Source organism: Symphalangus syndactylus, chromosome 7 (genome assembly GCF_028878055.3).
Source record: "Symphalangus syndactylus isolate Jambi chromosome 7, NHGRI_mSymSyn1-v2.1_pri, whole genome shotgun sequence".
Taxonomy (NCBI): Eukaryota; Metazoa; Chordata; class Mammalia; order Primates; family Hylobatidae; genus Symphalangus; species Symphalangus syndactylus.
Genome location: NC_072429.2, coordinates 118,636,990 through 118,664,982, shown reverse-complemented (window position 1 = coordinate 118,664,982; position 27,993 = coordinate 118,636,990). Strand labels below are relative to the sequence as shown.

At 43.8% G+C, this 27,993-nt stretch overlaps 1 protein-coding gene across 2 annotated transcripts in view; it reads right to left on the bottom strand.

Moving 5' to 3' along the window:
* DEPTOR (DEP domain containing MTOR interacting protein) overlaps positions 1 to 26,416 on the bottom strand; it is a 193,812-nt gene extending 167,396 nt beyond the window's left edge. Inside the window, exon 1 of one of the 2 annotated variants that reach the window (XM_055287129.2) lies at positions 26,162 to 26,416. In XM_055287129.2, coding sequence (XP_055143104.1) covers positions 26,162 to 26,283 — 122 coding nt within the window. In that variant the 5' untranslated portion in view covers positions 26,284 to 26,416. The remainder of the gene's footprint in view (positions 1 to 26,161) is intronic. The other variant, XM_055287130.2, reaches the window with a different exon arrangement.
* Positions 26,417 to 27,993: the final 1,577 nt, after the last annotated feature.

Here is a 27,993-nt window from a genome sequence, read left to right as displayed (position 1 = left end):
AGGATCACTTGAGCCCAGGAGTTCCAGATCAACCTGGGCAACATAGTGAGACCCTGTCATTCCAAAAAAAATTTAAAATGAGCCAGGTGTGGTGGCACATGCCTGTAGTCCTAGCTACTCAGGAGCCTTAGATGGTAGGATCACTTGAGACCAGGGGGTCAAGGTTGCAGTGAGCTATGATCATGCCACTGCACTCCAGCCTAGGCAACAGTGTGAGACCCTGTCTCAAAAAAAAAAAAAAAAAAAAAAAAAAGGCAGGGGTTGTGTAATAGACATTTAGTTGTTGTTTTTTTTTTTTTTTTTTTTTTTTTTTTGAGATGGAGGCTCGCTCTGTCGCTCAGGCTGGAGTGCAATGGCACAATCTTGGCTCACTGCAACCTCCGCCTCCCGGGTTCAAGCTATTCTCCTGTCTCAGACTCCCAGGTAGCTGTGCGCCACCACGCCCAGCTAATATTTTGTATCTTTAGTAAAGATGGGGTTTCACCATGTTGGCCAGGCTGGTCTTGAAATTCTGACCTTATGATCTGCCTGCCTCAGTCTCCCAAAGTGCTGGGATTACAAGTGTGAGCCACTGCGCCCAGCCGACATCTATAATTTTTGTCACATAGAATTTATATTTATCCCATTCCTGGTACTAATCTCTGTGTTAATTATGGTTCTTTGATTACAAGAAACAAGAACAAATTCTGGCTAATTTAAGCAAAGAGGGACTTTACTGAAAGGAAATAGAGGCTCTTATAAATTCAAGGGAAAGCTAAAAAACCAAGCTCAGAAAAACATAACTGTATAACTGTGACTATGCTCAGGAGTCTCATTAGGGAAGCATAGGAACTACTAGAAGGATTTAAAATTAGATAGGTAAGAGATTTCCAGAGACATTTAAGAACTTCTAGATGATGAAGACTGCACGATCTTGAAATAGGTTTGCAAGTTTCTCTGAGCTATGTAGTGATTCACGGAGCACAAATTATGGTTGTCTCATAACAGATTGTGATTTTTAAAAAAATGTTTTACAAAACAAAAACCATTCCAATTGTCAATGCCAGAAAACTCATTTCAGAAAGCAGATACTTTATTTAACTAAAATTTTTGACTACCATTTTAAATACACATAGATTCTTGCACAGATTTAAGGCATTGACCTTCTATAAGTCTGTATTTAGCATCTGAATGAATGTATGCATGCCTTTTGGGTCCAACTGACAACTTTTCCTGCTTAAAGAAGATATGAAAATGAATGAAGAGTAGGTAATTCCTTCTTCAGCCTTCATTCAGCTCCTAGATAAAATCCTGAGACAAAGAACAAGAATTAAAAGATATCGAAAGAGACTCCTGTGTTAGTAAAGTGCAATCCAGCTAAATAAGAGCAGGTTTCTAAAGTAATTTCTTATCTCATAACAGGAGGAAGTCTGATAACATTAACAAAAACAAGCAGCTGATAAATAGATGACAAAATGAATAAATCACTCTATTACAGGATAGGGGAAAGCTGAAGAACACTATGACTTTCTATCTACAATACTACTTTTGGCTGGGCACGGTGGCTCACGCCTGTAATCCCAGCACTTTGGGAGGCGGGTGGATCACAAGGTCAGGAGATTGAGACCACGGTGAAACACCGTCTCTACTAAAAATACAAAAAATTAGCCGGGCGCGGTGGCGGGCGCCTGTAGTCCCAGCTACTCCGGAGGCTGAAGCAGGAGAATGGCGTGAACCCGGGAGGTGGAGCTTGCAGTGAGCCAAGATCACGCCACTGCACTCCAGCCTCGGCGACAGAGCGAGACTCAGTCTCAAAAAAAATAAAAATACATAAAAATAAAAAAATACAATACTACTTTTAAATTTATAGTGGCTGATAGAGGGTTCACCAAAAGAGATGGGAGAAAATTAAGTCAGTATTCCACATTTGGCTAAAACAACAATACATGTGGTCTCATATGAATTTCACCAAAAGGAATATGGGGTTTTGGCACAGGCTGCACAGAGAGAACCCATTAGTCCTTAGTGGCATATATATTTTTAACGCCATCTTCTGTATCAATGAAATAAGTGGTAGGCATCTATGCTGAGGGGAAAATAACTGGAAAACAAATGGTTTAGGGTTCTATGTGGCTAATTATTTAAGTAAAGTATTTACCCTTGATCAAAACTATCACAATGTCCCTAAGCTTGCTTTCCTAAAATATAAGCCTTTTTTTTTTTAGTTTTCATTTTTTTTGAGACAGGGACCCAGGCTGGAATGCAGTGGTACAATCTCAGCTCACTGCAACCTCTGCCTCCTGGGCTCCAGCGATCCTCCCACCTCAGCCTCCTGAGTAGCTGAGACCACAGGCACATGCCACCATGCCCAGCTATTTTTTGTACTTTTTGGAGAAGTGGGGTTTCAGCATGTTGCTCAGGCTGGTCTTGAACTCCTGAGCTCAAGCAATCTGCCCTTCTTGGCCTCCCAAAGTTCTCGAGATTACACACGTAAGCCACCATGTCCAGCCCAATACAAGGCTTTTAAAATTAAAATTATCATAATCAACACCAAACCTTTCGAAATCAATTTATAAATTTAAGGCCGGGCGCGGTGGCTCACGCTTGTAATCCCAGCACTTTGGGAGGCCGAGGTGGGCGGATCACGAGGTCAGGAGATCGAGACCACGGTGAAACCCCGTCTCTACCAAAAATACAAAAAATTAGCCGGGCGTGGTGGCGGGCGCCTGTAGTCCCAGCTACTCGGAGAGGCTGAGGCAGGAGAATGGCGTGAACCCGGGAGGCGGAGCTTGCAGTGAGCCGAGATCGCGCCACTGCACTCCAGCCTGGGTGACAGAGCAAGACTCCGTCTCAAAAAAAAAAAAAAAAAAAAAAAAAATTTATAAATTTATAATCTCTTGTTTAGGAGAATGCCAACAACTTCTAGCAAATGTTCCTTAGTTTAACCATATAGAAACCACACACACACATTCACACATGTACACAACACACATCTTTTCTTTCTTAGATACACACCAAGGGTTGGCAAAGTTTTTCTATAAAGGGCCAGATAGCAAATATTTTTGGCTTAGGAGGCCACACAATCTCTGTTGCAACTACTTAACTCTGTTGTTGAAGCATGAAAGTAGTTTAGACAATATGTAAATCAATGGGCATGATTGTATTTCAGTAAAACTTTACTATACAGGTAGCCATAGTTGTTGTCTATCCCTCACATAGGCATCTATAACTTAAACATCTCTACATTTAAAATGATGTATGAAAATTTGTACATCTTCATTTCATAATTGAAAAAAAGGTACTTCCTGAATGTTAACTGAGTCATGTTGACCTATTTACTATTATTAATAGCAGGAACAACCTAACAATGAGTGTTTCCTACATGCTAGGCCTCATTCTAAGAACTTCAAATGCATGTACCTCAAGTACCCCTTTTATTCTTCTTATTTTATAGAGTAAACAGCCCAGGCGCGGTGGCTCATGACTGTAATCCCAGCACTTTGGGAGGCCAAGGCAGGCAGATCAAACAGATCCTATTTTCTACCAAATCTCAAGGTCTTGTGTGAAAAAATTCAGTTATAGTCATAAAATTATTGCCTTATCTATTCCTACAAAGAAAGCAGGAGGGTCTTGAATTAATTGTCCAGTGCTTACAGAAATTGAGACATATCTTGAAAAGCTCTTATATTACAATATACCAAATAATTTTTTGAATTTTTTTTTTTTTTTTTTGAGACAGAGTCTCACCCTGTCAACCAGGCCGGAGTGCAATGGTGCAATCTCAGCTCACTGCAACCTCTGCCTCCCAGGTTCAAATGATTCTCCTGCCTCAGCCTCCCAAGTAGCTGGGATTACAGGTGCCTGCCACCATGTCCAGCTAATTTTTGTATTTTTAGTAGAGACAGGGTTTCACCATGTTGGCCTGGCTGGTCTCGAACTCCTGACTTCGTGATCTGCCTGCCTCGGCCTCTCAAAGTGCTGGGATTACAGGTGTGAGCCACCGCTCCTGACCTGGAATATGTTTTAATGATCCTTACATGAGATTCTGTTGGATAATCTATCCCTTATGTGTAAAACACATCCAGTCTGGGGATATGCATTTTCCTAGAATTTCATGTCATAGAAACTCTTCGAGAACCTAAAATATAACCAACTATACTCATATTCTAGAACTTCTAATATTTTTAGTTAATTATAATCCATAGTGATATCTTCTTATATGTGTACATATACACATACACTGATCAGTATGTTGTCTGGTAATTAGGCATACATAATAGTATAAACAAATAATTATTCATGCAACCAACCCAAGTTTTTGTAGCTTTTATTAATAAATATTTCTTCATTTACAATGTATTAATGTTGTTATTAATCATTTCCATATATGTAGTTGACACAATTATTATCATCTATTTAAGTTTAATTTTTGCCCAACACAGACACAAATATTCAAAGATTAGTCAAGGCTGGGCACGGTGGTTCACACCTGTAATCCTAGCACTTTGCGGGGCCGAGGCGGGAGGATTGCATGAGGTCAGGAGTTTGAGACCAGCCTGACCAACATGAAGAAACCTCGTCTCTACTAAAAATACAAAAATTAGCCAGACAGCGGCACATGCCTGTAATCCCAGCTACTCGTGAGGCCGAGGCGGGAGAATCACTTGAATCCAGAGGCAGAGGTTGCAGTGAGCTGAGATGGCTCCACTGCACTCCAGCTTGGGCAACAGAGCAAGACTCAGGCTCAAAACAAAACAAAACAAAAACACCAAGAAACAAAGAAAAGTCAAAGTTCAAAGGTCCAGGCTCCATGTCCACAATAGCTGGGGCATCTCTGCCTCTGACCGTCACACTCCAACAGCTTAGGGCTGAGCCCAGCTGTGTCCTCAACCATCAAAGAGCATGGCCTTTGGAGGGAAACTGGAGCTGCAATCCCAGCTCCCACCTGCTCATCTTGTAACCCTGGGCAAGTTTCTTAATCTTTCTAAGCCTTTGTGTTCTCATTTCTAAAATGGGACTAATGATACTTACTCAAGGATTAAATGATACTGTTCAAATAAACTGCATGCCACTACTGGTCACATAGTATGGTTCAATAAATACTGGTTTTTATTTTTATTATTGTTGTTACTATTTATTGAGAAGATTGAAAGAAAATCCATATAACACAAAATCCATAAATACTGCAAAAAAATAGCATAATAACAAAATTTACAACCTACTCCCAAGGAATAAATTAGCCACGTATCTTGGCGGACATAAAATAGAGTGTTAAAAAGTGTTAAACAATTAAAAAGAATAAGAGGTTAAAAAAAAAACCTAGTTTAACCTTTGATCTAAACATCCTTATCTAATAAGATAAGGTAAAGTTTAAAGTCCTCATTTCAAAGCATCAGTGTAAGTCAAAATGCATTTGTACCATGGAAATAATGGTATGCCTCTTCCTGGATTTTAAGCAGGGAACCCCTGGATATATGAATGAATAGGACACCATACCTCACCTTGGAAAGTGTGCAGACATGCCAGCTGTGGAGGGACCCATGGAATTTGTGGATGTGACCTCACAGGCCCAGCTTGACCTGCCAGGCAGTGAGTGGGCTAGGACTAGTAGCCTGGCCTTTCCACAGCAGGAGAAGCTGCAGCTTCAACCAAGCCCCCAAGGCTTCAGCACTTACTCTTTCCCAGCTCAGTCTCTTCTGTGCCTGAGTTCAAAATACTTGTCCTCCAGAAATAAAGCCATTCAGCCATTCTCATGCTTACACTATAACAGAGGGATAGGGTACCCCCTGAGGAACAGAAACATGCAGCTTGGCCAGACAGCTTGATGTACCTGCCCAACTCACTGTAGGACAGTAAGAGGACAGAGGACCATACGTCCCTTCTTGCTGATCCTTTGCATTTATAGGTGCCCAGTTAAGCTGTTCCTTAATCTGGACCATAAAATGTTGTGGTATTCGCCTTTATCTACTTCACCACACAAACAGGACAGAAATGTACAAGGCTGTAGACCCTCTGATGGAAGTCTTCCCCTCAACACCTGTCTATTTAGAAGCTCACAAAGATGAGATAGAGTTCTGGCCACTAGAAGTTTTCTCTGGCAAAGGCTGGAGAATCAATGGAGAAACACTGGTAGGGTAGCGGAGTTACAGGTGACAGAGCAGTGTTCTGAATCTCAAGAACCTACGGAGAGATTTTTTTTTTTTTTTGAGACGGAGTCTTCTCTGTCACCAGGTTCAAGCAATTCTCCTGCCTCAGCCTCCTGAGTAGCTGGGGTTACAGGCGCATGCCACCACACCCACTGATTTTTGTATTTTTAGTAGAGATGGGGTTTTGCCATGTTGGTCAAGCTGGTCTCAAACTCCTGACCTCAAGTGATCCACCCATTGCGGTCTCCCAAAGAGCTGGGATTACAGGCATGAGCCACCAGGCCTGGCCTAGGAGAGATGATGTTTATGAGATTCATCCACCAACTTCATGCACTCCCAGTAAGTCTGGCTTCAACCAGGAAATCATAGACTACAGATAGATAGGAACAACATGAAGGAAACAAAAATGTCCAGATAATCCCCAAATTCTCACAGATTTTAAACTCCTCCCTGAATAAACGTTCTTCCAGAACTGCTGACAAGTAGCCAACCCAACTTCCTCTCCTTCTCTGTGTTCCCCTTTAGGGAAAGAAATTATCTAGCAGCCGAATAACCACCCAAAGCAGAGGAAGACAATTGAAGAGATTCCCCTGGTTAATTAAGCATATAAATAATCAAATAACTTTTTGTCCCATGATAAACAAAATGGCTCAATAAATCCTGGTGCATTGGGATAGTGGTTTCTGAAGAATTCCTGCCCCTAACCACTATACCTTCACTTGAAAGATGTAATTGTAAATTATAATAAAGTCCTTAGTAATCAGACTCTGCTCTTCTTGGCTTAAAGCTCTCATTAGCGCAGACTCAGCAAATGGGGAACATGTAGACAAATGTGTTGGCTCCAAGCCCAGCTTCTTGTATTTCATAGATGCTTCTCAATGGGTTTAACTGGAGCTTCTCCCTTTTGTAGTCAACACAGGCATAAGAAAAATCATGCTTTTCATATCACAGCTCCTTGTCAGTACTTGAGTACAAAAGGTTTGCTGCATGTGGACACGTGCTTCCCATTTCATAGAATAAAAGGCTAAACTCATACAGTATTATCTGAGCATAAAACCATTTTTATTTGGATTCATTCCTATTACTTATGTCTGTGGTAAGATGCAGTACCAAATCAATGCCAAAGTTAGTGTTATAATGTCAATTCAATGATATACTGAAGTATAAGCTTAATCTTATTAATAGTGGAGAAAAAAGTTGACACCTTGATAATCAAAGGTAGCTCCAGGCCAGGTATAGTAGCTCATGCCTGTAATCCCAGCACTTTGGGAGACCAAGGTGGGCAGATCACCTGAGGTCAGGAGTTTGAGACCAGCCTGGCCAACATGGCAAAACCCCGTCTCTACTGAAAATACAAAAATTAGCCGGGCGTAGTGGCACGTGCCTGTAGTCCCAGCTACTCGGGAGGCTGAAGTGGGAGAATTGCTTGCACCTGGGAGGCGGAGGTTGCAGTGAGCCAAGATTGCACCACTGCACTCTAGCCTGGGTGACACAGCCAGGCTCTGTCTCAAAAAACAAAACAAAACAAAAAACAAAAAAACAAAGGTAGCTCCAACAGAGGCTGAGGGGATGACAAATATATTGAAACACATGACCTGAAAGACCTTTACTCAGTTGAGTTATGCAAGTAAAGAACATTTTGCAGTTTTCCCAGAAGTCTGCGTCTTAATTATTCCTTAAGTAACTTTGCTTATACAAAGAGATGACTTTTATACAGCTTTGGCTGGGACTCTCTCTGGGTGGAGGTGTTTCTTGGAAAGACATCAAAAGTCAAGTAATACAAAAATAATTCCATGAAATTTGAACGTAAGCCAATTGCCACTTCAGTCATATGTTGAGAGCTCTATTTTACTTTATTACTGAGCAAATCTTCGTGGGGGGGACGGGCATATCTTCCAAGTAAGGGAATGGTTTGGGGTGAAGAAGTGAGCATGGTGAAGAAGTGAGCATGATGAACAGGCCATCCTCATGGTGAGGAGGTTTACCAGGACAATTACATTGTAAGTAGTAAAGAACAAAATGTACACTAATGTCTCCTAATTTTTCCCAACCTGTATCTTTTTCTGTGGAATATTTTCTTCAACCAATGAAGGACATTGCTGTGCCTTAATATCTAGTGGGTCTGTGAGTTAAGATGATTCAAAAAGATCAGAGCTCACGACTTTCGTGGATGGTGAATGGCAGACAGTCCTGTCTTCAGTCTTGATTGCTGCGGGTGGCCATTGTATGACTATAAAAGAAGTCTTCATGAAGACATCGTGAATGCTCAGAGTAGAATCAAGGAAATTTAAGAGAAATAGACCTGAGTCTACAGCCATACCACCCTGAATGTGCCGGATCCCATCTGATCTCGGAAGCTTAAGCAGGGGCAGGCCTGGTTAGTACTTGGATGGGAGGAATAGACCTGAAATTCTGATCAAACCCTCTTCTGAAATTTAATGTTACATAAGCTTAAGAAATTCCCATTATTGTTTAAACCATTCTATATATTGCCCTTTTGAATTAGTACCTAAATGCATATGTCTTTTCCTCCTTCCCATCCTGCTTAGACGGTGACCTGAAGGCAAAGAGAATAAGCCTTACTTCCTGATATTTTACAGGGTTACCTCCACAGCTGTATGTATGTATTCTGAGAGGCCTGGATTCAAAACCAATAAACCAAGCTCCCATACTTACCACATGTGTGACCGTGGCAAGTTGCTCATGCCTTGGTTTCTTCCATTTTAAAATGGAGATAATAATAATAAGAATAAAATAGGACATGACACATTGCTATCACTATTATTTAACAAATGACTGAATTGTTGCATTTCTTCAAAACTCACATATAGGCCAGGCACGGTGGCTCATGCCTGTAATCCCAACACTTTGGGAGGCCGAGGTGAGTGGATCACCTGAGGTCACGAGGTCAAGACCAGCCTGGCCAACATGGTGAAACCCCCTCTCTACTAAAAATACAAAAATTAGCTGGGCATGGTGGCGGGTGCCTGTAATCCCAGCTACTTGGGAGGCTGAGGCAGGAGAATCACTTGAACCTGGGAGACGGAGGTTGCAGTGAGCCAAGATCGTGCCACTGCACTCCAGCCTGGGTGACAGAGTGAGACCCTGTCTCAAAAAACAAAGAAACAAACAAACAAAAAAACTCATATAAAAATGGACACCTTGCCAGGCTTGATGGCTCACACCTGTAATCCCAGCACTTTGGGAGGTCGAGGTGGGTGGATCACTTCAGGTCAGGAGTTCGAGATCAGCCTGGGAAACCTTGTCTCGACCCAAATACAAAAATTAGCTGGGTGTAGTGGCCCATGCCTGTAATCCCAGCTTCTCAGGAGGCTGAGGCATGAGAATCACTTGAACCCAGGAGGCGGATGTTCCAGTGAGCCAAGATTGCACCACTGCCCTCCAGCCTGGGCAACAGAGTGAGACTTCGTCTAAAAACACAAAACAACAACAAAAAAGACACCTTGATCACCCTCCTCTACAATGATTATTATCATCTCTAACTTTTTGTCCCAAATTCATCTAAAAGTCATGAGAAGATCTTCATACCGTACTGAGCTACTGCCACAAGCTTGTTAGGTCAGAGGGGCAACCCAGAAGCTGAAGGGTCAATTCTAGCCTGGTTTCCCACAACACAGACTCTTTATCACTTATCCTAGGTTTATGGTCTTAAGGCCCCTTGCCCTGCACTCCTTTCTCTTCCCCACTCCTCTCCTCCCCTCCCCCCCACTCCCCTCTCCTCTCCTCCCCTCCCCTCCCCTGTCCTCCTCTCCCCTGCCCTCCCCTCCCCTCCCCATCCCTCCCCTCTCCTCTCCTCTCCTCTCCTTTCCTCTTTCTCTTTTCTGAGACAAGCTTTCGCTCTGTCACCCAGGCTGGAGTGCAGTAGCCAGAACATGGCTCACTGCAGTCTCGACCTCCTGGGCTTAAGTGATCCTCCCACCTTAGCCTCCCGAGTAGCTCAGATCACAGGTATGCACTAACACACCTGGCTAATTTTTTAAATTTCTGTAGAGATGGGGTCTCCCAGTGTTGCCCAGGCTGGTTTGAAACTCCTAGGCTCAAGCCATCTTCCCACCTCAGCTTCCCAAAGTGCTGGGATCACAGACGTGAGCCACTGCACCCAGCTTCTGTGGAAGTTTCTAAGACAGTTATCTTCCCTCGTGTTAGAAGCATGACTTCCTTTTTTAAATGTCCTTCTTTGCCAAGAATGCCTATCAGGCATTCTTCAATACTCCCTAACTCCTCCACCGTTAGATATTGAATAACTTCATTTTAATGTTTCTCAGTTTTTATATCTATTGAATTATCATCAATATATTTATTAAAGTTATTGTGTACAAATTTTTAAATAAATTCATTATATGAATAGTGTATGAGACATGAGATTTCCATAATATGTGCTTTTGCCCTTTTCCACCCAGGCATCCTCCCAACTCCCACTCCTATGTGATATACACCCCTTCATAAAATTGATTGATTTTGCCTCAGGACAAATACAAATGAACAGATAAAGAAGTCTTTTTTTTTTTTTTTTTTTTTTTCCTGAGACAGAGTCTCGCTCTGTCACCCAGGCTGGAGTGCAATAGCATAATCTCTGCTCACTGCAACCTCTATCTCCCAGGTTCAAGCAATTCTTCTGCCTCAGCCTCCCAAGTAGCTGGGACTACAGGCATGCAACACCACATCCGGCTAATTTTTATATTTTTAGTTGAGAAGGGGTTTCACCATACTGGCCAGGCTGGTCTCAAACTCCTGGCCTCAAGCCATCTTCCTGCCTCAGCCTCCCAAAGTGCTGGGATTACAGGCGTGAGCCACCGTGCCAGCCTTGGATAAAGAATTCTTGTTTATCAATCAAGATTGTTGATTGTTGACTGTTTGTCAAACTAGTGATGAGGCACTGAGAAAAATCCTGCCCAGAATTCAACAGGAAGACAGAGCCCTTTATGCCACTGTTGAGTCAACTTTTGGCTTCAAAATGTACAATCCAATCTTTTCTACAGCTTTTTGACACTTCTGCCAAGTCGGGAGCTAAAGGGAGGGGAGGAGAGGGCTTGATGTATGACAATTCTAATAGTACAGTGTCATAATTCTAAGGATGCAGTATAATTTCAGAAGAAACATAGTTACCTACAAGTGTGGCATCATTTGGTTTTTCTATTTGGAGGAGTTGTTTCTCCTAGAAGGAGAAAAATATGATGTTGTGTTCTCTTTGTTCTCTTTCTAATAAAACAAATAATATTTTAAATTAATTGCTATAGTAAAAAAAAAATAAATAACTGAGGCCCAATACAGTGGTTCACCTCCGTAATCCCAACACTTTGGGAAGCCAAGGTGGGAGGATTACTTGAGCCAGGAGTTTTAGAACAGCTTGAGCAATACAGTGAGACGTCGACTCTACTAAAAATAAAAAAATCAGCCAGGTGTGGTGGACTACACCTGTAGTCCCAGCTACTCAGAGGCTGAGGTGGGAGGCTCACTTGAGTGGGTAAGGTTAAGGCTGCAGTGTGCTGTGATCATGCCCCTGCACTCCAGCCTGGGTGACAGAGAAAGACCATGTGTCCAAAACACAAAACAAAGAAAGAAAGAGAAAACAAAAACAGCCGCGGTGGCTCACACCTGTAATCCTAGCACTTTGGGAGGCTGAGGCAGGTGGATCAATTGAGGTCAGGTCAGGCGTTGGAGACCAGCCTGGCCAACATGGTGAAACCCCATCTCTACTAAAAATGAAAAAATTAGCTGGGCGTGGTGTTGCATGCCTGTAATCCCAGCTACTTGGTAGGCTGAAGCAGGAGAATCACTTGAACCCTGGAGGCGGAGGTTGCAGCGAGCTGAGATTACGCCACTGAACTCCAGCCCAGGTGACAGAATGAGTAAAACTCCAGAAAGAAAAGAAAAGAAAAGAAAAGAAAAGAAAAGAAAAGAAAAGAAAAGAAAGGGGAGGGGAGGGGAGGGGAGGGGGAGGGAAGGGAAGGGGGAGGGGAGGGGAGGAGGAGGGGGAGGGAAGGGAAGGGGGAGGGGAGGGGAGGAGGAGGGGGAGGGAAGGGAAGGGGGAGGGGAGGGGAGGGAAGGGGAATGGGAAGGGGAGGGGGAGGGGGAGGGGAGGGGAGGGAGAGGGGAGGGGGAGGGGAGGGGGAGGGGGAGGGGAGGGGAGGGAGAGGGGAGAGGAGGGGGGAGGGGAGGGGAGGGGGAGGGGAGGGGGAAGGGAGGGGAGGGAAGAGGACGGAAGAGGAGGGAAGGGGAGGGAAGAGAAGGGAAGCGAAGGGAAATAACTGGTAAAAACACATAACCATTTCTCCATAGTCTTTAACATAATGTGGTTTTAGGTCATGAATTACACTTAGTACACACACTTGGTAAAACTGGGCAGGATATATTTTGAGCTGCTCAAGAATAAGAACCTTCTCTTATTTCACTTGATATCTCTCACAGCTAGTACTGAAATGCCTGACAAATAGCAGGCACTGAGTAAATATGAGCTGAGCAAGTGAAGAAACGGTATCATTTGCTAAAAATAAGGTTTGTTTAAAAGAAATTCTCATAAAATTAGCTGAAATACAGTTGTCTATTATAAATTTAAGGATTACTATCACAGTGTTGACCTCCTGATTCGTAGTTTTACATTTGCAAAGAAATAAAAGATTGTCTTTTCACTGGAGTATTTTCTAATTTGTTACACTATTCTTTTTCTCAAAACAACATGTACTAGTGGGTTTTTCCCTTTCTCAAAATAGCAGAAAATTATATTAACCAGTGCAGTTTTTCTGGAAGTGGTAGAATAGGGTTGTGGGTGAATCGTGGAGTGACTCCTGTATGTGTCTGTGTGTATGTGTGTGTCTGTGTGTTTATCTGTGTGTATATGTGTGTGTCTGTGTATGTGTATGTGTGTGTCCGTGTGTCTGTGTGTGTGTATTGGGGGAGATGCCTCCTTGGCTTGTGTCATTCCCCTCCCCTGGCTACAATCCCACCGACTCAGGAATAGGCATGTGACCTAACCAGCGAAATCAGGGTGAACCTCAGGACTTGTGATTGGAGTCCTGAATGGAAATGCTTCTTCTCCTTCTCCCAGACATCATTATAAGCCATGTGAGGCCTGAAATTCCTGTTCTACCACTGGCTGGAAGATGACGCCAACCAATAAAAGAGCTGGCACATGAAGGAGCTACAAGAGAAAACCAAAAGAATTGCAGAGAATGAATTAAATTTTAAGGCATTGTATCTCCTGAACTTCCACTTATTGGAGGCAATAAGTTTAAGTTGATTGTCTGTTTCTTGCAGTCAAAAGCATTAAAAAATATCTGGATAGGCCGGGCCGGTGGCTCACGCTTGTAATCCCAGCACTTTGGGAGGCCGAGGCGGGCGGATCACGAGGTCAGGAGATCGAGACCACAGTGAAACCCCGTCTCTACTAAAAATACAAAAAACTAGCCGGGTGTGGTGGCGGGCGCCTGTAGTCCCAGCTACTCGGAGAGGCTGAGGCAGGAGAATGGCGTGAACCCGGGAGGCGGAGCTTGCAGTGAGCCAAGATCGCGCCACTGCACTCCAGCCTGGGCAACAGAGCGAGACTCCGTCTCAAAAAAAAAAAAAAAAAAAAAATATCTGGATAGGGATTTGGGTTGCATAGATTTGCAATTGCCTTAGCCAATATTCATCAGATGGTATATTTTATTCTATATAAATTTTATCTCTGAAAAAAAGAACCAAAAGCATAGTGAATACTAGTTAGCACACTGAGGGCTGAAGGTTTTAGGAAAAGTGTATTATTGTCTACAACATACTCTGAAATACTTTCCAAAAGAGATGAATTAATTGATGGATGGATAGAGGGAGAGCTAGATGGATAGTTATGTGATAAAGCAATACAGTGAAATGTTAATTGTGGAATCTTAAGTGGTGGACATGAGTGTTCACTATAAAATTATTTAAACTTTTCTGTACATTTGAAATTTTTCATAATACAATGTTAGAGGAAAAAGCTCTAGCTTACTCCTATTGCTTATACTTGGATGTCCTTAAATATTATGTGATGGCTTCTGGCTCTTCAAGTATAGCAAGAGAAAAAATGTTCCTTATCATGGCGTCAAGGCCTGCTAATCCTCTCTTGTGACAACCTAGGCTATGCTCACTGTAGAACAGTAGAATTTGTTTCTACTGTTAGAATTTATTTTATTGATGACTGGTTTGTAGAATGTGATTGGCAATATGAAGGAAAATGAATCAGAGTCATACATTAGGTAATTCACTCAAAACCACATCCCTAAACAGTTTTATTAGTGTCAGTTCCTCAGAACAAAATAGGAAGAGCTTTGGTAAAGTCTTATTTTATCAACCACACTATAACTTAAGATGATTAAGGGGCATTTCACACTTCAATGTAAAACACAGTCATATACCACTACAGGGAATAAACCGCACTTTTTGCAGTGAATATATTCTGTGTACATCACTTTCATATATAGAAAAGTTAAAGAGTAAAAAATAAGTAGCGCTTTAAAAAACTTCAGTGAAAAGAGGGTCCAAGGTTACCCCATTCCCCTTTCCTCTTGGGAAAGGAGAAAGAAACTAAGAAGCAAAACAATAGTTCTTCAAATCAAGAAATTCAGGCCAGGCAAGGTAGCTCCACCTATAATCCAAGACGGGCCGATTGCCTGAGCTCAAAAGTTCGAGACCAGTCTGGACACGTGGTAAAACCTCATCTCTACTAAAATACAAAAAGTTAGCTGGGCATGGTGGTGCACGCCTGTAGTCCCAGCTACTAAGGAGGCTGAGGCACAAGAATTGCTTGAACCTTAGAAGCGGAGGTTGCAGTGAGCTTGAACCCTGGATGCGGAGGTTGCAGTGAGCTTGAACCCTGGAAGCAGAGGTTGCAATCACGCCACCACACTCCAGCCTGAGCAACAGAGAGAGACTGTCTCCAAAAAAGAAAAACAAAAAAAGAAATTCTCTCTTTACTACACTCATTATATGTGTTTGGAAATAGGACACAAATCTTATCTGTATAAGGAACTTGCATTTTAAGTAGCAAACTAACTCAAGATCCTCAGTAGAAATATGTGCTCAATTCTTCAACATGAAAAAAAAAAGCCAATCCTTTAAAAGTATTTTTTTTCTTTGCAAATTGCCTTTTCTCATATTGGTTGTCCTTAAACCAGCAAATAGTTCTTTATTTCTACACTGTCCCTCCCCTACACTATCTTCTTTGCTTTCGGATGCCACTCATGACTCGCATAGTATTCCTCCAGAATTTCAATACTTGTTAGACGTTAGCCAAACTTCATACATAATGAAATGCAACTGGCCAGGTGCAGTGGCTCATGCCTGTAATCCCAGCACTTTGGGAGGCCGAGGCGGGCAGATCACTTGAGGTGAGGAGTTTGAGACCAGCCTGGCCAATATGGTGAAACCCTGTCTCTACTGAAAATACAGAAATTAGCAAGGTGTGGTGGTGCATGCCTGTAGTCCCAGCTACTGGGGAGGCTGAGGCAGGAGAATCACTTGAACCTGGGAGCCAGAGGTTGCAGTGAGCCAAGATTGCACCACTGCACTACAGGCTGGGCGACAGAGAAACTTCATCTCACTCTAACTCTAACCTAACTCGAATGAAACTAGGGTGGCATGCAGTGAGAGAACGGCCATGAGAATGTTCATTTGTTTCTTACACCTTAAGTCAAGGTCAGAGTAGCTACTGAGCGTACTGTGCTAGGACTAGTCCTTCTGAATCCTGCCTGCTCTGCACACAAAGGACAAGGTTCGGTTTTCTATAGCTGTAATAGTTTAACCACTCAAAGGAGAGCCTCATAGAGCTGGATGATCTAAACAAGGCCAAGACATAGATACGCACTGGCCCAAGGCTTGCTCAATAAAGAGAGCTTTCGGGTAAATATCAGAACCCAAAATCTGTAGGTAAAAGTATTGCAGGGAGATAGGAGGACACAAGGATCCAAGCAAACAAACACAATCAAACAGATCTATAAGTAGCAGCCTGAGAGTTATAGGTGGAAAGACTTGAGCCTTGAGCCTCCCTCAGCTGCTACCTACCTCCTCTTCTGCAGCTGCCACGGGCTTCCCCAAGCTAGAGGTCATGACATTTGTTTCCTTTTGCTACACCCTAGCAACAGCTGTTATCTGAAAAGTGGGAATACTAAAGCATATCATTCTTTTTTTTTTTTTTTTTTTTTAGATGGATTCTCACTCTGTCACCTAGGCTGGAGTGCAGTGGCATGATCTTGGCTCACTGCAACCTCCACCTCCTGGGTTCACGCCATTCTCCTGCCTCAGTCTCCTGAGTAGCTGGGACTAGAGGCATTTGCCACCACACCCAGCTAATTTTTTTGTATTTTTAGTAGAGACGGGGTTTCACTGTGTTAGCCAGGGTGGTCTTGATCTCCTGACCTCGTGATCCACCCGCCTCGGCCTCCCAAAGTGCTGAGATTACAGGCGTGCGCCACCACGCCCGGCCCTAAAGCATATCTTGTCTCACACTGCAGGGTGTGTTTTCTCTCCTCATCTCCCCATCCAACCTCACAAATATTTGTAAAGCTACCAAAAAGTGATTCTCTGCAGCCAGCCCTGATGAAAATAGCTCAAGTTGATCCTGAAGGTACCACCCTGCAAGCACGCTGTCTGTCCCACTGAATCCTCTCCCCGACTCCATCTTCACTATGTCCCCCATGTATCTAATGATACATAGAAACGATCACTGACATAAACTTCTAAGTTTAGTTAAGGCCGATAATACTAGAACAAGGATCTCAGATTTGGTACCCACCTCTCCTTGGTAGATAATGGAACACGGAAAAGTATAATTACCATGTAGAAAGAGGGACTGATTGTTCTTTCCTTCGCCATTTCCTAATCACTAAACTCATGGAAACCAACCATCTAAGAGCCACCAATGAAGGGGAAATGAACTCCTGACTCAAATGAAAGCTAGAAAGAACAGGACAGGAAGCTGGTGCTGATGGCCTCTAATATCAGCACTTTGGGAGGCTGAGGTGGGAGGATCACTGGAGTCCAGGAGTTTGAGATCAGCCTGCGCAACATGGCAAGACCCCATCTCTACAAAAAATACAAAAATTAGCCAGGTGTGGTGGTACGTGCCTGAGTCTCAGATACTTGAGTCTCAGATACTTGGGAGGTTGAGGTGGAAGGATCACAAGAGCCCGGGACCCAGAGGTTGAAGTGAGCCAGGATCGTGCCACTGCACCTGGGTGACAAGAGTGAGACCCTGTCTAAAAAAAATAAAAATAAAAATAAATAATAAAAAAAGATATAAAACAATGTATTTTTTTTCTAAAATTAAAAAAGAAAGAAATAACAGGACAGAAGAATGACCTTCCTTCACCTTGCATTCTCTTCCCTTGAGGTTTATTTAACTTATTTTCAGTTTTATTGATTCCAAAGCTGATGGAAGCCATAACTTATATCAGCAATGGCCTTTTAGAAAAGTAATTACAAGGCCGAGTGCAGTGGCTCATCCCTGTAATCCTAGCATTCTGGGAGGCCGAGGCGGGTAGAAAACCTGAGGTCAGGAGTTCGAGACAAGCCGGGCCAACATGGGGAAAACCCCATCTCTACTAAAAATTAAAAAATTAGCTGGGCACGGTGGCGCTTGCCTGTAATCCCAGCTACTCAGGAGGCTGAGGCAGGAGAATCACTTGAACCCCGGAGGTAGATGTTGCAGTGAGCCGAGATTACACCACTGCACACCACCTAGGTGACAGAGTGAGACCCTGTCTCAAAAATAAATAAATAAATAAATAAAAATAGAATAAACATTCTACATAAATTAGGCTCTTGACCACTGACTCCAAATACAGGGACTCTTCATTTCCTAAAGCCCTTGTTTTTTAAAAATTTGTATAGACAGTAATTTCCTGACTCCAGGATATCTCTCTGCTATTTAGGAGAAGAAAATTTCAGTCTCAGCTTCTAAGGGGACACCCCTAAGATATTCTTATACCAACCGTAAAGTTCCTTAGGTGCCTACTTGAATAAAATGAATTATTTCTCCTTTTCCTGTTGTGCATGCTCTAAATTCCTTATCTCATATTCGATTTATTAGAGGAGCTTGATCTTTGGTTCAATGGCTGATTTTACCTTTTTTTTTTTTTTTTTTTTTTTTTTTTTTTTTTTGAGACAGAGTCTCACTGTGTCTCCCAGGCTGGAGTGCAGTGGTGCCATCTTGGCTCACTGCAACCTCTGCCTTCCCAGTTCAAGCAATTCTCCTGCCTCAGCCTCCTGAGTAGCTGGGACTGCAAGCATGCACCACCACACCCAGCTAATTTTTTTGTATTTTTTGTTGGCCAGGCTGGTCTGGAACTTCTGACCTCAAGTGATCTGCCCACCTCAGCCTCCCAGAGTGCTAGGATTACAGGCCTGACCCACCACACCTGGCCTGTTTTTACCTTTTTTCTGAAAACTGCATTAACAGTTGCAAAGTAAATTCAGGAAAGTAATTCAATATTTATTAAAGATGTTTTTATTAAAAAGACAATAGCAAGCTTGTAAGAGCCTAAAAGGCAGCCTGTTATAGAAAAAAGGCAAAGGTGACAAACAATTTGAAAGAACTGCATTTCCTCCAACTTAGCTAACTAAACTCATAGCCTAGTAAGTTGCTTTTGGGAAGTCAGCCTTAGTGATTGGATAAGATTGTTGTAATTAGCACACTTCATCTTGGTAGAGGAGCGAAAGTGAAATTAATTATGAATTAATGAAATTAAATGAATTAAAGTGAAATTAAGGATTAATGCATTTTCTATTTAAGCATTCCCTTTATTATACATTCTTAATTCTCTTCCTTACCCTACTCCCATTCTCACAGATGGCAAAATAGAACTGCAATTTATCTTCCCATTAAAATGGTTACAAATTCTGAATCAGTGGAGTCCAAATTCACTTTTCAAAACCACATGTCAGGAAATATTGAGTTTAATATTTAGTAGAGAAAGTGACAATCCTACCTTGTCAAAATATAAATACTCACAGGAATAAATCAGATTTTCCCCAACAGAATGGAAAAGCTACTTGTCTACTTTTTTGTTTACCAAAGTTGTCACACTGCAATGTGATATTCTCATATACATGATTCTGTTTTAAAGTTGTTTTAGTGTTTCATTTTTTTTAACCCTCTAAGTCATTAGTTGGGAACACTATTGTACCTTATCATACTGCTTAAGAGCAGAAACGCTCAACTCTACCGTAATTTTCTGGCTGAATAATCTATGGCCTGTTGGTTTAAATGATCTTTTCCTCAATTTTTTAATCTACAAAATACAAGTAATAAAGGTATCTACTACATAGAGTTGCTATAAAGATTAAAGGCATTACCATACATAAAGTGCTTAGAAGTGTCCTTAGCAGGTAATAGGTGCCATGTAAGTGTTATTGTTATTATGATAATTGCTACCATTGCTAGAAAGAGAATAGTGATATTGCTGGGCTTCTTTATTTTATTTTATTTATTTTGAGACGAAGTCCCGCTCTCTCACCCAGGCTGGAGTGCAGTGGCACAATCTCGGCTCACTGCAACCTCTGCCATCTGGGTTCAAGCAATTTTTCTGCCTCAGCCTCCCGAGTAGCTGGAACTATAGGTGCCTGCCACTGCACCCAGCTAATTTTTGTATTTTTAGTAGAGACGAGGTTTCACCATCTTGGCCAGGCTGGTCTTGAATGCCTGACCTCGTGATCCACCTGCCTCAGCCTACCAAAGTGCTGGGATTACAGGCATGAGCCACTGTGGAGTGAGATTCCGTCTCAAAAAAAAAAAATAAAAATAAATAAATAAATAAATGTCATGGCATTCTCTGGCCAATCCTTTTTATTGCTGAATAATATTCCATTATATGGATATATCACATTTTGTTTATCCATTTATCAGTTAATAGATATTTGAGCTGTTTCCGTTTTTGATTATTCATTTATTTATTTTTGAGACAGAGTTTCACTCTGGTTGCCCAGGCTGGAGTGCAATGGTACAATCTCAGCTCACTGCAACCTCCGCCTCCTGGGTTCAAGTGATTCTCCTTCCTCAGCCTCCCAAGTAGTTGGGATTACAGGCATGTGCCACCATGCCCGGCTAATTTTGTATTTTTAGTAGAGACAGGGTTTCTCCATGTTGGTCAGGCTGGTCTTGAACTCCCAACCTCAGGTGATCCACCCACCTCGGCCTCCCAAAGTGCTGGTTACAGGCGTGAGCCCCTGTGCCCGGCCCTTGATTATTTATTTAAGACAGAATCTTGCTCTGTCACCCAGACTGGAGTGTCATGGTGCAATCTCAGCTCACTGCAACCTCTGCCTCCTGGGTTCAAGCTATTCTTGTGTCTCAGCCTCCTGAGTAGATGGGACTACAGGCATGTACCACCACGCACAGATAATTTTTGTATTTTTATTAGAGGTAGGGTTTCTCCATGTTGTCCAGGCTGGTCTGGAACTCCTGACCTCAGGCGATCCACCCACCTCAGCCTCCCAAAGTGCTGGGATTAACAGGTGTGAGCCACTGCACTCAGCCCTGTTTTTGATTATTATGAATAATACTGCTATGAACATTTGTGTACAAGTTTTTATGTAGACATGTTTTCTCATTTCTCCTGGGTGTATACCTAAAAGCAGAATTTCTAGGTCATATAACTCTATGTTTAATATTTGAGGAGCTGCCAAATATTTTTCCAAAGTGGCTGTACCATTTTACATTCCCACCAAGTAGTGTGTAGGGGTTCTAATTTCTCCACAATTTCTCCAATGTGAAATTGGAGCCAGCCCCCAATTTCACATCTGGAGGTTACAATAGTCATAACAACACTCTTCTTGCTTTATTGATTTATTTTACAAAGTTTCTTCCCATGTTTTACCCTATTTGACTTGTGACTCTGTTTTGTTATACCCATCCTGGGGGCTGTGAAGTAGTATCCAAATACATTTTTTTTTTTTTTGAGACGGAGTTTTGCTCTTGTTGCCCAGGCTGGAGTGCAATGGCGCGATCTCGGCTCACTACAACCTCTGCCTCCCAGGTTGAAGCAATTCTCCTACCTTAGACTCTCAAGTAGCTGACATTACAGGCATGTGCCACCACGCCTGGCTAATTTTGTATTTTTAGTAGAGATGGGGTTTCTCCATGTTGGTCAGGCTGGTCTTGAACTCCCGACCTCAGGTGATCCGCCCGCCTTGGCCTCCCAAAGTGCTGGGATTACAGGTGTTAAGCCACTGTGCCTGGCCCCAAATGCATCTTTAAGATGCAAAAATATAAATACATTGGGGGAAGGAAGTAAAATATTTTATGACAAGGGAAAAACATGAAGAGAATTAAACAAAGGGTCCTGCAGTTAAGCTGAAAAAGGAAGCAAGAGATATTTTTAGGTCTGTTAGTTAATTTCTTGTCCTTATACAACCAACTGCCCTTTAAAAAGTGTGAGGATTGGCCGGGCACGGTGGCTCACGCCTATAATCCCAGCACTTTGGGAGGCCAAGGCGGGCGGATCACAAGGTCAAGAGATCGAGACCATTCTGGCCAACATGGTGAAACCCCGTCTCTACTAAAAGTATAAAAAAAAAAAAAAAAACTAACTTGGCGTGGTGGCGCGCATCTGTAGTCCCACCTACTTGGGAGGCTGAGGCAGGAGAATTGCTTGAACCTGGGAGGCAGAGGTTGCAGTGAGCCGAGATCGTGCCACTGCACTCTAGCCTGATGACAGAGCGAAGACTCTGTCTTAAAAAAAAAAAGTGTCAGTATTGGCTAGGTGTAGCTCATGCCTCCTGTAATCTGAGCACTTTGGGAGGCTGAGGCCAGCAGATTACCTCAGGTTGGGAGCTGCAGACCAGCCTGACCAACATGGAGAAACCTTGTCTCTTCTAAAAATAAATAAATAAATGAATAAATAAAATACAAAATTAGCCACAACCTCTACCTCCTGGGTTGAAGCGATTCTTGTGCCTCAAGAAAAATAAATTTAAAAAATACAAAATAGGGCGTGGTGGTGTTCCAGCTACTTGGGACATTGAGGCAGGAGAATCGCTTGAACCCGGGAGGCGGAGGTTGCAGTGAGCCGAGATCGCGCCATTGCACTCCAGCCTGGGCCACAAGAGTGAAACTCCATCTCAAAAAACAAAACACAAACAAAAAAAGAAGTATCAGGATTGTGGAGCCAGCCCCTGATTTCACATCTGGAGGTTACAACAATCATAACAACACTCTTCTTACTTTATTGATTTATTTTATAAAGTTTCTTCCCATGTTGTACTCTATTTGATCCAATACCACAAATCTTATGTGGGAAGATATTATTATTCCCATTCTGTAGGGAAGGATGCTTAGGACTAGAGAGGTTAAGTGACTTGCTCAAGAGGGCATAGCTACAATTAAAGAAAGAAAAAGAAATTGATAGAACTGGGCCTAGAGGCTAAATTTTTTATTTCAAATCCCAGTCCTTGGTTTCCTCTTATCACCTCTACCTCATCTTTGATGACCCAGAAAGTAATGCAAAGCGAGAGAAAGCAGGGGGGAACTGAGAGTGTGTGAAGCACTTAAGAGTCAGGAGGCCTGGACGTTGCAAAGCACTTACAATCCTGCAGCGAGAGGGTAGCTGCAGACAGAAGAACTCTTTGTGAAAGTGACAATAATGACTGAACTTCCAACCCTCCGATAGCTAGGAAACCAGGCATACGACCACTTTAATTCCTAAATTCTGACTATTATATTGCTCTGTACTAACAGAAGTATATTGAATACTTACAATATTCATTTAACTACTTACTGAGTAGTTACTATGTGCTAGTTACAGTGACAAAACAGTTGAGATAAAAAAGAGCAATGATTAAAATTTTCCAAAGTAGAATTAAGTGGCTAACATTTACTAAGCCTTTTACATGTAGCATCTCATTTAATCCTCACAGAGCTCCTGAAGAAGTGTCATCAGAATAACATTTCGTAGAAGAGGAAACTGAGGCACAGAGAGGCTAAACATATTGTCCTAAAGTTACAGAATAAATGGTGGAGGCAGAATAAGAACCCAGGCAGCCTAGTTCTATATCCTGCCCTCTTCACCACCACCCAATCCTTCCTGCCCGATCTTACTTGGCTGGAAGTCACATGCAGTGATGCAGAAAGACCAATGATACTAATTAATTCCAGGAACTATTTGTTGAATGCTCATTAATACATGAAGCCCAGGGGCAAATTCTCACAACTCCATGAAATACATTCATCTTCACTGTCTTTTTCAAATGTGGAAACAGAGACTCAGAGAAGTGAATTTACCTGTCCAAGGTCACAGAACTCTACCTTAGCTAATGTTGACCTGGTGCTTACTACATATCAGAAACTGTCCTAAGTGCAACTCATCTAATCCTCATACTTACACCATGAGTATGTGTGTAAAATTCCATCATTAATTACCCATCGTTCTTCTTTTTTTTTTTTTTTTTTTTGAGATAGAGGCTTACTCTGTTCCCTAGGCTGGAGTGCAGTGGCACTATCTTGGCTCACTGCAACCTCTGCCTCCCAGGTTCAAGCAATCCTCTTGCCTCAGCCTCCCAAGTAGCTAGGATTACAAGCGTGTACCACCACACCCGGCTAATTCTTGTATTTTTAGTAGAGATGAGGTTTCACCACGTTGGCCAGGCTGGTCTCGAACTCCAGGCCTCAAGAGATCCACCTGCCTTGGTCTCCCAAAGGGCTAGGATTACAGGCACAATAACTTGTTGAAGGTCCCACACTAGTAAGTAGCAAAGCCAAGATTCAGTCTAGCTTAAAGTCTTCCTTGAAACAATTTAATGCTGACACTTGCCTACATAATGGTGGAGCAGTCATTCAAACCCAGTTCTAATTCCTGCGTGACAAGGATGGCTCTCAAAACTGCTGCAGTGCAGAGAGGCGCTAGAAAAGCAGGGAATAACAAGTGCTCTGGGGACTGCAAGGAAGAGGCATTTAAACTGCATCTTAAAGGAAAAAGTACTTGCTGGACAAAAAGAGCCATCATGCAATTTAACATTTGTAAAATAAATGAAAAATAAGTAACCCTATCCAACGGAAGACTTTTAAAAAAGATGGCCCAGTAATGAAGAACAGAGAAATTAAACTTTCTTTCCCACAGCAGGCTTTAAAGGGACTGATGCCTGTTATCACTCGCCCGCTACAGCTTGGGCTTCTAAAGGCTACAAACTCTCCTTACAATTCCCCCATTTTACCTGTCCCAAAACTGGACAAGTCTTACAGGTTAGTTCAGGATCTGCATCTTATCAACCAAATTGTTTTGCCTATCCACCCTGTGGTGCCCAACCTGTACACTCTTTTGTCCTCAATACCTTCCTCCACAACTCACTATTCCATTCTTGATCTTAAAGATGCCTTTTTCACTATTCCCCTGCACCCCTCATCCCAGCCTCTCTTTGCTTTTACGTGGACTGACCCTGACACCCATCAGTCCCAGCAAATTACCTGGGCTGTACTGCCGCAAGTCTTCAGGAATAGACCTCGTTACTTCAGCCAAGCCCTTTCTCATGATTAATTTCTTTCTACCCCTCTGCTTCTCACCTTATGCAATATATTGATGACCTTCTGGCAACATTTATTCTCCAAGGGATATCAGGTCCCTTCTTCCTTACTCTACTCTTTACAACAGGGCTTTATGAAGTCACCCCCCGCCTTCTTGGACTGCACCTCACAAACTTACACCACTATCCATTATCTACCCAACTCCTATAAAGCAACCCCTTCTCCATCTCCCTTCGCTGACTCCTTTTTTAGACTCAGTCCACCTGCACCCAGGTGATTAAAAAGCTTTATTGCTCACACAAAGCTTGTTTGGTGGTCTCTTCACACGGACGCGCTTGACAGGTTTCATTAGAGAGTACTTTTGATGAAGGAAAAGAAGTTTTTATTCCCTTTAATTTTGACCACATATTTTTAAAAATCAACAAAGAATCGATAGGTGCAATTTGCCTTTTGTAACATTAAAAATCAGTTAATTCTGACTTCCAATATTGGTCTCCTTTAGAGACCTTTGCCAGTCACTCTTTCAGGTCCTGAAACACAGACATCTAGAAACCAAAACGAGCTGGGGAATTCAGGCTAAGAACTAGAAGTAACAGGGGCCCGCGTACAAGTTGTGGCTCAAACGCTGCAGAGCTGGGTTTTCTTTTTCCTGGCAAACCGATTTATGACCACACGAAGGGCAGCTGCAGAATCAGTTAGACCATAAGTACTATTCCCAAACAGCCCTAGAGGAAGGACCATACAGGGATGGGAATGGCAAGGGGGATTCTGGGGGTCATCCTTGTTCCCAAGTTCCGTGAGACGCCGCAAGTCTTAATTCTTGCAGCAGCCAGGGTCCCCATGGATCCCGCTGCCCAAAACGTGCGGGACCGGGGAGGTGGCACAACCTCAAGGCAGCCCGACAAGGTGCCTCCACGCCCCCTTGCGGACCCAAATGATTGAGGACGATGTGCCAATTAACTGATAGGTGCAGTGTTTCAGAAATGCTCTCTCAGTTTAACCCCACAAAAGCCCTTGAATCAGCCCTGTTTTACAGATGTAAAACACCGAGGCTCAGGGGAGTGAAGGAAGACTTGTCAGCAAAATGGAAAACCTAGTGAAGGCTATCGTTGGTCTTGCTCCTTTTATCAAGGAGTAGAGGGGCTGGGGTCGCCTCGGGACCCCACACCGACCCCTCTTTTTCTCTTGGCGGACGAGGCGCAGGCTGTCAGCCGGGAGGCCTGGCGGCGTCCAGGTACACGGGAAGACGGACAGCGCGGTGGGTGGCAGGGACTCTGCCCGGCACAGGGCTGCAGCAGCCAGGCTAGGGCGCAGCGCGCACCACCCGCTCGTCGGCTTCTGCCAGGCAGCCCCGCGTGGCGAGCGAGTCCTCAGGGACAGGGGCTGCAGCTACTAAGGGCGGGCGCACCGAGGACCATCCACGCGCCCGCAGCCGTCCCGACGCCCCACGCGAGTCGCAAGCCACGAGCCAGGGAGCGCGTGCGCGCAGGACTGCAGCGGGCACGCGTTGGCAGTGCCATCGTGAGCTCACCCGCTGTGTCTCTTGCCTTACCGTAGCTGCTCCCCGGTGACCAAGACCTCAGCCATGCGCTCCAGCTCCCTTTGCTGCGCGCCGCCACTCCCGCTGGTGCTGCTGTCACTGCCAGCACTGCCAGTGCTGCCGCCCTCCTCCATGGTTGGGGCCGTGCGGCTAACACTGGCTCCGCTGTCCGCCGAGGGTTTGGGTGCTCTGCTCAGTTTGCCCTCACAGACGCTTCCCGCGCCATCTTTGTTCGGGGCAGCTCCGCTGCTCTGACTGGATTGGCTGGAGAGGGAATCCCTGTGGGTAGGCAGACGCGCTGGGCTAGTCCGGCCCCAGAAACTTGAGCTTGGGGGCGTGGCTAGAGCCGCTCGTGGTCGGGGGGCGGGGCCGATGGAGGAAAATATAAACATCTGGGCGGGGCGCTGCTTCGTTGCTGTGTGTGCTGCTGGAGGCTGAATTTGGTGAGCTCGCTTTACCCACAAAGCTCATGCTGTAGAATCCTGGGGACAGGCCTGGAGGTTACTAGAATGAAGGCCTTTTTATTTTACGTTCCATATCCCAAGTTGCCAGAGAGCAAAACATAATTCAACAATCTGGCCAAATGGTCAACAGTGAAGGTTATACATGTCATTGAAGGGCATGGAGAAATTAAACATTCTTCTCTCCCCAACCTCTCTCACCAAAGACGACTTGTTCGCCTTATGTTGTAATCAATAAGGAACGCCGGCCTAGGAATCAGGCCGACCTGGGATCCAGCTCCACTCCTGTGATGTCCTATTTAAATGTGTTTAATCCTCCCTTACAAAATAAAAATAATTGCGGCTACCACTTTTTGACATCTGCTGCATTAAAGATACTTCAGGTATGTTATTACCTCGTTTAATTATTACAGTAAATCATAAAATGGGTGTTGGTGTTTATCTGCATCAGAATGCAGGCTTGGAGAGGTGAAGTTACTTGTCTAAGGCAAGCAAATAATAAGTATAAGAAGAGCCGGGATGGCCGGGCGCGGTGGCTCACGCTTGTAATCCCAGCACTTTGGGAGGCCGTGGCGGGCGGATCACGAGGTCAGGAGATCGAGACCACGGTGAAACCCCGTCTCTACTAAAAATACAAAAAAAAAATTAGCCGGGCGTGGTGGCGGGCGCCTGTAGTCCCAGCTACTCGGAGAGGCTGAGGCAGGAGAATGGCGTGAACCCGGGAGGCGGAGCTTGCAGTGAGCCGAGATCGCGCCACTGCACTCCAGCCTGGGCAACAGAGCGAGACTCCGTCTCAAAGAAGAGCCGGGCACAGTGGCTCATGCCTGTAATCCCAGCACTTTGGGAGGCCGAGGCGGCAGATCACCTGAGGTCAGGAGTTCCAGACCAGTCTGACCAACATGAAGAAACCCCGTCTCTACTAAAAATACAAAAATAACCGGGCGTGGTGGTGCATGCCTGTAATCCTAGCTACTTTGGAGGCTGAGGCAGGAGAATCGCCCTAACTCGGGAGGCGGAGGTTGCTGTGAGCCGAGTTCGGGTGAGCGGAGTTAGTACCATTGCACTCCAGCCTGGGCAACAAGAGCAAGACTCCGTCTCAAATAATAATAATAATAATAATAATAATAATAAGTATAAGAAGAAATCTAACCCAGGCCATTCTGGCTTCAAACTTATGCTTTGAAAAGACTGAAATACTGCCTCTTAAAATGGGGATACAAGGCCGGGCGCGGTGGCTCACGCTTGTAATCCCAGCACTTTGGGAGGCCGAGGCGGGCGGATCACGAGGTCAGGAGATCGAGACCACGGTGAAACACCGTCTCTACTAAAAAAAAAAATACAAAAAATTAGCCGGGCGTGCTGGCGGGCGCCTGTAGTCCCAGC